General features: G+C 43.3%; 1 protein-coding gene across 3 annotated transcripts; it reads right to left on the bottom strand.

Annotated features, from left to right (window-relative positions):
• Positions 1 to 2,606: 2,606 nt before the first annotated feature.
• Positions 2,607 to 10,755, bottom strand: zdhhc20b (zinc finger DHHC-type palmitoyltransferase 20b). Of its 3 annotated transcripts, XM_041961218.1 has the most exons (14): positions 10,629 to 10,755; positions 9,498 to 9,524; positions 9,081 to 9,175; positions 8,865 to 8,985; positions 8,652 to 8,721; positions 8,511 to 8,543; positions 7,945 to 8,065; positions 7,332 to 7,367; positions 6,975 to 7,107; positions 6,742 to 6,868; positions 5,871 to 5,960; positions 5,631 to 5,743; positions 5,043 to 5,090; positions 2,607 to 4,899 (listed from the first exon to the last, which is right to left on the bottom strand). In XM_041961218.1, exons 1-13 carry the CDS (start codon positions 10,744 to 10,746, stop codon positions 5,047 to 5,049), a joined length of 1,128 nt encoding a protein of 375 aa, XP_041817152.1. In that variant the 5' UTR covers positions 10,747 to 10,755; the 3' UTR covers positions 2,607 to 4,899; positions 5,043 to 5,046. The 3 variants fall into 3 exon arrangements, with proteins under 3 accessions (XP_041817152.1, XP_041817154.1, XP_041817153.1); XM_041961220.1 differs by lacking the exon at positions 7,332 to 7,367; XM_041961219.1 differs by lacking the exon at positions 2,607 to 4,899 and having other exon boundaries at positions 5,042 to 5,090.
• Positions 10,756 to 10,963: the final 208 nt, after the last annotated feature.

Here is a 10,963-nt window from a genome sequence, read left to right as displayed (position 1 = left end):
ACTAGAGTAACGGCGACATCTCTGGCTCTTCTGCATCGATTTTGAGCCTTTTTTTTGTTCTTGTTGTTACCCATTGTGAGTCCGACAGTGTTGCAGTAGTGCAGTGGTAAGCTGGTGGAGTACTGCTTTAAGTATATTTCTTGAATTAATTAAAAAAAAAAAAAAAAAACTGACGAGAGCCAAATTAGACTGGAGGTTTAAAAAACATTTATTGTTATTTTCACGTTAATTGTGTGGAGGCATGTACATCATTCACAAAATAGGAACAGTAAAATTAATCAGACAAGAAAAATATATATGTAGTCCTCTTCATACATTATCAATATATATATATATATGTATATATATACACACACTGTAAAATAGGACAAATGTAACAAAAAGAAACCAAAATGTCGCAATAAGCAAGTTATGATAGGCTGCATCTGTAATGTGAACACAGATGTAAAATGTTTTAGTCTAGAAAAAAATTTTTTAGATCCTTCCTCCGTTTTCACAGGAGTTTTTATGGCTTCATTTAGAAAGTCGAGACAAACCGGAGTAAAGCTAATTTAAAACATGACGCACCTGGCAATAGTTGAAAAACTCCAATGCCTGTTTTAACACCATAATCCCCGTTGTAACGGTTAAAGACATTTTTACAGAAGTTAGGCGCCATGCTTTTGAGCATTAGTCAGACGTTATGTATGTACACACACATGTAAAAATCTCATGGTTGCACAGAAGCATTTCTCCCAAGACGACAATATTACAAAAGAACACTCAATTAAGCATTACAAAACACACACGCGCACTTTAGTCTCGGGGCCAAACAGCCCAAAGAGAGAAGATAGGCAATTTGTAAAACAACAAGACGACAGGTCCAATGCTTCAGAATCAGTGGCTGTTGGTGACGAGTGGAACAAGCCGGGCTCCTTACAGATTTATTTATTTTTTTTGTCTTTTTCTTTTACTAAATGTTTAAGTGTGAGGTTTAGAAAAGAGATCTACACATGATCGGCACACAACCTGGCCTGGATCACGATGTCTGACATTAAATTTAATCTGCTAAACTGAGACCAAACCGCAGTGTGATTCTGAGACTTAGCCACCGTGAGCATAATCCATCCCATATCCTCCAATCACCTGTTTGTAAAGAGTAATTATAAATACAGACCTGATCAAAATCTTGAGACCAGTTGAAAGATAGCTAGAAATTACCTTTTGCACATTTGGATTTTAATGAGGTTTTAAGTAGAGCTACAATATGCAAAAGCAAGAAGGGGGAGTGTGAAAAAACAAAAAGTTATTTATTGAAAACAAGTAAACTGAAATAGTCTGTTTATCAGCTGATCAAAAGTTTAAGACCACAGGCTATAAAAGCCAAAATCTGCTCAAAATTCTCATTTTCTGTCAGGCATTCACACGGCCATGCCCTCCTGATGGCTAAAGCTAAGAAGCTTTCTCTTCTTGAACGTGGTCGGATCGTCGTGCTGCAGAAGCAAGGCCTCTCGCAGCGTGCCATTGCTGCTGAGGTTGGATGCAGTAAGTAAGTCATTCTAAATGTTTGAAAGATCCTGAGCATTATGGAACAAAAAAGTCAAGTGGTAGACCCAAAAAAATTGAGCCGGAGGATCCGATTGGCTGTCCGTCAAGACACAGGGCGGTCCTCGACCCAAATTAAGGCCCTTACTGGTGCCGACTGAAGCGCAATAACCATCAGACAGCATCTGTGGGAAAAGGGTTTCAAAAACAAAAAACGAATTCAAAGACCTCATCTCCTTCAACGCCACAAAGATGCCCGTTTAGACTTTGCCAGGGAGCATCAAACATGGGACACTGAAAGGTGGAAAAAAGTTTTATTATCTGATGAGAAAAAATTTAACCTTGACGGTCCAGATGCCTTCCAACGTTACTGGCATGACAAGGAGATCCCACCTGAGATGTTTTCTACCCGGCACAGTGGAGGGGGGTCCATCATGATCTAGGGTGCTTTTTCATTCAGTGGAACACTGAGCAGCGGGCGTCCCTCATGACTGAGGGCCCTCGTCTGTGTGGTGACAGCTGGGTTTTTCAACAGGACGACGCTGCAGTTCACAATGCTTGCTTGATGAGGGACTTCTTCAGGGAGAATAACATCACTCTTTTGGACCATCCCGCATGTTCCCCTGATTTAAATCCCATAGAGAACATTTGGGGATGGATGGCAGGGGAAGTTTATAAAAATGGCCATCAGTTCTAGACAGTTGATGCCCTTCGTGAAGCCATCTTCACCACTTGGAGCAATGTTCCCAATAGCTTCCTGGAAACACTTGCATCAAGCATGCCCAAACAAATTGAACAACTGAAGTGATTAACAAGAACAGTGGAGCTACTCATTACTGAGTCCTACTGAGAAAATTTTTTGTTCTGGTTTGGAGAGTTTTTTGTAATTTTTCAAGCAATGGTCTTAAACTTTTGATCAGCTGATAAACCGCCTATTTCAGTTTACTTGTTGTTTTCAATAAATTATTTTTTCAAAGTGCTTTTTATCACACTCCCCCTTCTTGCTTTTGCATATTGTAGCTCTACTTAAAACCTCATTAAAATCCAAATGTGCAAAAGGTAAATTCTAGCTATTTTTCAACTGGTCTTAAGATTTTGATCAGGTCTGTACACTTGGGCTCAAAAGGTCAACCATGATTGGGAGGACAAAGCGTAAACATAAAGTTTAAAGAGCGGGTGGTTTTTAATGCGCCATCGTTCGGTCAAATGCCCTCACTGTCCCGCCTGGGGGTACATTCAACACAACTGTGACAACGATTACCAAGAAAACACACCGTACAACGCCACTAACTCACTCTACACGATAGAAACAGCTGTAAACTTGTACATCAGCGGAGTCTGGTGGGATCTAGTTAGTAGGAGGCTCGTCCAGCAATAGTCAGGGATGTGATCAGGCGGAGCAATGACAGACATCAGGAATTTGCAGGTTCTCCCTCCAGTGTGAATCGGAAAGTTGCATAAGTGACAAAATTCCTTGGAAAAGGATGTAACTCAGTCCTGAACAATTGTTATTTGGTTATACTGACAAAATAGTCCATTCTTTAACAGATATTCACATGTTGTGATATGCATGAGTCATGAAATCTCATTCTGTCTTCCTGCAAAGATCTTGTTAGACCCTCTGAGTCACTGTCACATCCCAGATGTTCAACCTTGATGCGAGCCAGTGTTGAGATTTAGCCAAGATGAGGCTCCTTTAACAGTTCAAGGTCACAACACTGAGCTGACTCCCAAAGCACAGGCTGAGTAGACAAAGTAGTCGACGCCTCAGTTTTACAGTAGACCAGATGGGTTCAATCCACTTTCAATTCAAATTAAATATGGATGTCATTGCAGGAAAATAATGCATATTAATGCCATCTTATAACAAGATTTATTTCTGAAGAAAGCTGCACCTGCAAATTAGACTGAAAGTGAACTGAGCCCTGAGCCACATGTCGATAAAGTTGAGAAAAAGCGCCATCTGAATGACAGCAGATAGCAGGAGCGCTGTCGCCATCTGACGGCCAGCACTGGTATTGCAAGGACATCATGGCCCACTACAGGCAGGAGGGACAGATGAACCTTGCATAAAATATTGCGCCACTGCGACTGGTAGAAACAATTTGGTTTTGATGACATTGGCCAGTGAGGGTAAAGCTAGGATGTTGTAAACACTTCAGGTTCAGAGGTCAGAGCTCCTGACAGGTCAGCCCTTATTTGGCAATGAGTGTTAGTGTCTTAGTAAAGGTTGAAGCTGTAGAAAAATCACTGATCGGCATACGACATAATTAGCTGACTTTAAAAGAAACAGGTAGTGACAGACGCTGCACATTGCACTGTGTGAAATATATCTCCCAGGTCAAACTGTCCATTTAAAAGCAGCATGTTTTAACACCAGTTGGCCACAAAAACACATAAAGCTGATTCTTTTAGTTTCTGTTAGTTCTTAAAAAAAAAAGTAAAATAAAAAACCCAGAAGACTGCCACTTCATATGTTAAACACATTCACACACGCAAACAATACGCCATAAATCACATGATCATCCAACATCCTATATACCTGGGATGCTTTTTGGAGATGATAAAAAAGCAGCACGCTGTTTGATGGACATTGATAATCTACAAAGTGCAAATGTGCCATCTTGTGCTCTGATATCCAAAACGCCACCCAAGACCCAGCTACAGTCGTCCCTGTGTTGCACTGGTTCAGTCCACTGAACCGTGCAGTAGAGTCCTCTGTAAGATAGTCCGGGTTTTGGTGGGAAACATCCATCTGAAAAGGTGCGGACCACAGATGCGCTCCAACATAATGAGTTAAAAAGAAGACAAAGAAAAAAAAAAAAAAAGAAGTCACACAGGTAAACCGATTCATCTCCGCGAGCAGTACTGCCTTTCTAAAAACACGAGAGAGACTAATGTTCAAAACGAAAACACACTGCCTCAGCTTGTCCCCCACTCTTCACTGTAGCTTTGCGCCATGAAAACGAGTCCTGGTGTGACCGGGAAGCTTTTGGCACAAAAAGTTTCAAACATCAAAAGTAGCTCATATTCCATCCAGGATTCTTCAATTTTCTCATCATAAAATGCTCAAGCTGTGGAAAAAAAACCTAAACAACACAAGGAAATATGTATAGACTTACATGTGTGACTGCTAGCATGAGTGTGTGTGTGTGAGAGAGAGAGAGTCTGCATCACATGTCCTGTGGGGGTAGGTGTGAGCTATGCACCGCATGCGAAAAATGCCAATGCCATAAATGCATTACTGTGCTGCGATGGGCAAAAGAAATGCATTTCCATAGTTACTCTGAATGGGTCTGCGCTGGGAGACTGTTGCCACGGAGACAAACTGTTGCGTTGCTTAAGGCATCGTATTAGATGACTGAGGAGTTTTTCCTGTGGCAGAGAGGAAACAAAGATGATTAGCAACATTACTGTTGATTACGCTCAAAATTTACATATTTGTGCGGAGCAACACTCCGAAACACACAAAAAAAAGAGCAAACAAAGACCGTCTCAAGCCGTTTACTCACGCTCACCTGGCTAGGACTCGCTTTCCATGGAGATTGTAATGGTTTCACTTTCAGCTGTGGAGCCAAACGGAGAAGGTGATGAGGTGACAAGACACCAGACAGAGACACCCAATTTAACACCTGGCGTGAAAATGGGATCTGAATCCTGATAAGTTATCCGGATGATAAGCCATCTGATCTGCGTTTACACCTGGGATTTCAAATAAATTCCTGTCTTCTTTGGATCGGCTCAGAGCAAAACCTGCATTTTAATTTGAGGTGGCGGCAAATCTGTCTCAGATTGCCTTAAAACATTAAGTCTTCTTCATTATTTGTCCCCTTTAGTAAATTCAGCAAATGTAGTAAATTAAGTTATTCCTTTCTTTATATAAAAAACACTGTCAGTTTGTGCCAGTATGTTGCAGCACTGACTTGCCTGACTTCGGTACGGATCTGATCACATTTCAATCACAACACCTTGCATTAACATGTGTTTTTCCTCATCTTGACAACGTGTTTGGATACAGGTCGCATTTTATTACCAGGTGTAAACTGGGTCTGAGTTATGAATGTTATTTCCGCCTGTGAAACACCACCATCTCTTGTAGAACTCACCTGATTTGAGGGTGTCATTAGCCAGATGGTCTCCGACGTTGTTGGCATGCTGGTCGTTGTTCAGGAGGCGATTCTGTGACTCGCTGACAGGGCTCGCAGGAACATCAGCAGCACTGGAAGCACGCCCAACAAATAAAAAAGCAAAATGATCAGTACATCCACGACCCCTTACCAAAACATAAATCCTTTTCAGAGCCTCGTGTCAAATAACATATCTGCTCTCACTCCAGGATTTACCACCTTTTATTGGGCTCTGGTTGCAGGGTCACTGTGGCCTGCTCTACATCAGCATTGACCAGCCGTGTGGGGAACGTCAGACCGTCTCCCTGACTGCAGTAAACAAGGACAGAGAAACTCAGGATTAGGTGCAGTCAGCCTGCAGATTTCCACTGGAACTACAACAAAGGTAACCTGATATTTGAATGGAGGGGAGCAACCATCTAAAACTCTTTCTTTTGCATGAAAACATCTGTGTCAGATACAACCCAATTCCAGAAAAGTTGCGTGGCTGTGTAAAATGTGAACAAAAACAGAAGGTTATCATGTGAAGACGGATGAAAGTCTGTTTTACGATGTAGTATGTAGTAACATCCTTTATTCAATCATGTGTTCACAGAGTGGTGAACCTCGCTCCATCCTTGCTTGTAAACAACTGAGTCTTTCCAGGATGCCCCTTTCATACCCAATCATGATACTCTCACCTGTTACCAATGAACCCTTTTTAACTGTGGAATGATCCAAACAGGTGTTTTTGGAGCGTTCCACAACTCTCTCCTGTCCCAACTTGTTTGAAACGTGTTGCTGCATTAAATTTGTAATAAGCGTCTATTTACGAAAATCAATGAAGATGATGAGGTAAAACATTAAATACATTGTCTTTGTACTGTTTTCAATTGAGCATATGTCAAAAAGGATTAGAAAATTGTCACATTCTGTTTTCTTTGAGTTTCACACAGTGTCACAGATTCTTTTTGAATCAGGGTTGTTGTTTTTCCACTTCAGCTGCACTGCGCTGTAGCAAAAGTCAATACTTAGCTTGAGTCGAGTATTTGTGACAGTGCTACAAGAGCCTCTATCTTCTTCTATTCAGCTCTAGATTTGCCTCCTCTACCTGGTGAAGACGGGCAGCAGCCAGTACTTCTTCTGGTCTCCAAAGACCTGAGAGATATTCTTCCGGAAACCCAGAGAGAAGCCGTTCTTATCGGAGCCTGTTCTAAAGACTGGTGCTCTGAACGCCTCTGCAGAGAAGGAGCAGCAGGGAGGAACAAGAACGGACACTTCATTCAAAACACTGCAAACAACTGCAATACTGTTGAAACCTCTTCAGTGTGTTTGTGCTTTTACCTATAGTGGACCTGTTCTTCCCTACAAGCCACAGGTGGTAGCTGAAGAGGGACAGAATACTGATGCAGAACATGGCCGCCACAAAAAAAAGGAACAGGACGTGGAATTTGGCGTGAGTGTCCGGCAGCTCATTCTGGGGGAAGACACGGGAGCAGAGGAGAGAGGGGTCAATGGCAAATTCACGTTAGAGGATAGTTGTGGAAAGAAAGAGAAATTAGAAGGAGAACATGAAAAAGGAGAAAGGCGAAATAAAGAGAGTAATATGAACCACATCACAGCAAGCACATTAGGACCAAAACCGAGACAACGATGATGAGGCTGTGCAACGCTAAAGGCTTTGGAGGACAGCTGGGTTACCTTTGGGCAGTTCTCTGCCGATTTCCTCCGGCAAAGCTTTAGTACAAACAGAAACAATACTGGTTAGCAACACCAGGAGAGAACAGGTGGGAGGGGAGGAAGCACTTAGGAATCGGCAGGCAAACACAAGTCAAAGCCAAGTTGGGTGAAAGGGGCGGGGGGGAGAAAGCGAGTGGGTGAACATACAAAGTGAGCCCAGAATGGAGTGAACAAAAGGATGAAAGAGAGAGAGATGAGAGGAAATCAAAGTGGAACAGCTACGAAATAGAAAAAAAAAAAAAAAAAAAGAAGAGGAGGAGGTGTTTCGCGACCGCATGAGTGGTGTGACTGATGGTTCTGATAGTGGAGGGGAGAAAGAAAAGGGAGAGATGAGAGAACAATGACCCAGTGTGTGAGAACTGGGGATAACAGAGGGGGGAAACAGAGGGAGAGGTCGGAGGGTGAAGGGTGAGGGAGGACAGAGAAAACAGAGGAGCAGCACAGCTCAGCACAGGAGAGGTCAGCACCATGCACAAGCAACCCAGAGGATGCTGGTCGACGCACAACCGACTCTGCATCCCCTGCAACGTTCACTGCATGCTGAGTGTGAGCACGTCTGCGCATCGTTACTCACTGTCCAGAACTTTATGAAATACTGCAGCACGGTGGCTGCAATGAACAAACAGTAGACCAGCGAGTAGGCCAGGAAAAGGATGAAAAACTTGTAATTGGAGAATCCTACGCAGTTGTTCACCCTGGAGACGCACAAACACAGAAAGGTCAGGTTTGACATCACTTCCTGCGAGGGAAATCTTATCAGTGTGAACTTTAAGAAGAGAGAGGCTTTGTGTTATGGCTGCAGGGCATGAGAACCAGATCCATGTGGATAATTAAGTTTTTGAACAGTCATGCTGGCAGAGTTAAAACAGATCTAATTCCAGTGTTTTTAACATGAGCAATAAGGTCTTCAAAACAGTTGAGAACAAAAAAAATAGCTGAATGAGTTCAGAAATCAGTTCACTCTTGGTTGACTGTGTTATGGTTTTACAGCATGAGGAACCGTCTGACTATCAGATTTCTCTCTTTTGGAGCAGCTGAAAAACACCTGATGGACCTGTTGCAAATATGTTCGGCATGAAACGCAGGAATAAACTGCGAGACGACTTGTGCACATTGATTCGCTCAGGAGGCGTTACTCACCAGGGACAATGGTGGTCCATCTTCAGCACACACCTGCCACACACAGCAAGAGAATTGGGGAAAAAATGGACAGATTATAAAAGCGGGAGAAATTGTTTTAAAGGATGAGCGATGGTTGGCCAATAAATCTGGCTTTCTTACATGTCACATGCGGAGCAGTGATGACACCGGTCTGGCTTGATAACTTGACAGCGGTCGCAGTAACGGATCGCTGCATCAAGGAAACACAACGGACATGTCGTCACTGGAAAGCTGACACACACACACACACACACACACACAAACACACACACACGCACACACACACACACAAGCACGCACGCACGCACGCACGCACGCACACATTAGATCTACCTCCGGCTCCTGTGCGGGTGTACAGAGGCAGACTGGCGGCAGCTCGCCACAGGATCTCTTGCTGGGACTCCGGCCTCTCTTCCTTCTCATAGCGCTCCTTCTCAGCCTTGGGCAGGCAGAACTGGAGGAAAAAAGAGATTTTGAAGCGATCATCAACGCGATTCGTATCAACACTCAAAGAAAGCGAGCTCGTTTTGCAGAATCGGGTTACTGCACCTCTTTGGAGGGGTTGGCCGGCTTGGTGAAGATGGTCTTCCAGTAAGACCATACGAACATGATGAAAGAGAGGTGGAAGAAGATCAGGTAGACAACTGGGAGGAAAACATTAAGCAAAAGCGCCATTAGTTGATCAGTTGAGATATGTGGAAACACTGTACCATCTACACATCAAATTAACGAGAGAGGAAAGCTAATGCTGAACGAGGAGCTTCTCTGTTTCAGGCAGACCGACCTCAGCACTTTGAGGCAGCATGTTTTCTGTGCCAGCCTTTTTTTTTTTAGCTAAGTGTACAGAGCATATTTCACCGGACCTCAGAGAGATTATCCTGATAAACAGCAAACTGGCCCACTTCTGCAAACTTCCACTCACAAAGCATGAAATAAAGATCCTTTTGATCCCTCAAAGACACTTACTCTGCTCTCCTATACTTGGGATGGTGACTGTAAGAGGAAAAACAGAGAAAACAAAAACATGAATATGCAGTTACATCCAGTGAATGAGAGAAAATTAGACATTTCTGCTGCACGTAACCATGTTTATATACCTATATATAGGTTTTCTCTAGTCGACATAGTCTAACCACACAGTCCAGGCTTTCGGTCATGTGACCAACTGTCAGCTTGAGGACTTCTCCTACACCTTGTGAGAAGACTGTTTTTCTAAACTACTATTTCCCAAGTCAAGAATGAACTTTTAGTCTCTGGTTTTTGGGCCAACGTGGGAGAGAAAATAGTGAATTAGACCATCGACAACTCAGAAATGGATGAGCTTCATCTACTGAGGAAAAATTTACTTTCACCTTCAACTTTGTTAGCATATGTTGGCCTTTTTCCTTGTCAAACACTGCATACTGTCACCTCTTTGGGCACCTAAACATCCTTCAGTGTGTGTGTGTGTGTGTGTGTGTGTGTGTGTGTGTGTGTGTGGAGGTGCACATTTAACATCTTTTGATTAAATGACAAATAAATAAAATGACACCCCGACACCAAACCTGGTGTGGTGGTACCTGTGAGTCTGATATGAAAAGTTTGGTCAACTCAAGCTGCACATCATTCACAGCTCAGCAGACACATCAAATTAATGTTGTTCCTCGGTTTAGCTACAATGCTACAGACATTTTCTCTCGCTTTTAAAACAAAGATCTATCCGAGCCAAGCTAATTACCGGCAGTCCAGCTTGGGGGAAAGTATTTATCTGGTCTGCCAGCCAAATACCGTTTAGTTAGCGCTTTAATTCTCCACGCAGAGCCCATTCAGCTCGACAGAAATCAGCAGAGACGGGCAGCAATATTAACAACACGGTGAAAGTTTTTCTTTGCCCAAAACAAATTCGCCATCGGAACATGGCAGCCCAAAGCGCTGGCAGCTAACATGAAATTAGCTGTATCTAGATTTGGACGGGCTCGCCAACACCATTGTTGAGCTGCAGTCCATTTACTTCCTGCTGGCCAGCGGCAGCTGTGTGTTTGTGTGGCCAGCACAGGGAAAACAGCGGCGGAGAGACGCTTTGGAGAGGCAGCGGACTGCGGCAGGACGTCTACTTACATATACAGAGCTTCACCACGTAGGCATAATACGACCAGCAGACGACCAGGGCGATAAAAATCACAGGTATCCATGCTAAGCCCCGTTGACAGCATCTCAGTACGTGTGTGGGCGCCATCTTTCTCCCTCTGCTGGGGGAAAAGGGAGTGTCGGCGTGTGACGTCACAGGAGCGAACCGCGACCGGAGGAGGTCTGAGCATATGAAGGAAATGTTGATTAAATTGAATATTAACGGCCAGATTACAGAAGAGCCCAATGAGATCAAGCATTTTGTTACAAAATTCTATGAGTTATTGTATTTAAAAAAAATTATGTTGATGGTATGGACTTCTTTT

The sequence above is a fragment of the Chelmon rostratus genome, chromosome 20, assembly GCF_017976325.1.
Source record: "Chelmon rostratus isolate fCheRos1 chromosome 20, fCheRos1.pri, whole genome shotgun sequence".
Taxonomy (NCBI): Eukaryota; Metazoa; Chordata; class Actinopteri; order Chaetodontiformes; family Chaetodontidae; genus Chelmon; species Chelmon rostratus.
The sequence above is the reverse complement of the archived record's forward strand: the minus strand, read 5'-3'. Positions and strand labels throughout refer to the sequence as shown.

Coding starts and splice junctions, on each gene's coding strand:
- zdhhc20b (XM_041961218.1), bottom strand. CDS start 10,746: ATGGCGCCCACACACGTACTGAGATGCTGTCAACGGGGCTTAGCATGG. Junction 9,525..10,628: donor CGTGGTGAAGCTCTGTATAT/GTAAGTAGACGT, acceptor TTCCTCTTACAG/TCACCATCCCAAGTATAGGA. Junction 7,108..7,331: donor CGGCAGAGAACTGCCCAAAG/GTAACCCAGCTG, acceptor GTCTTCCCCCAG/AATGAGCTGCCGGACACTCA.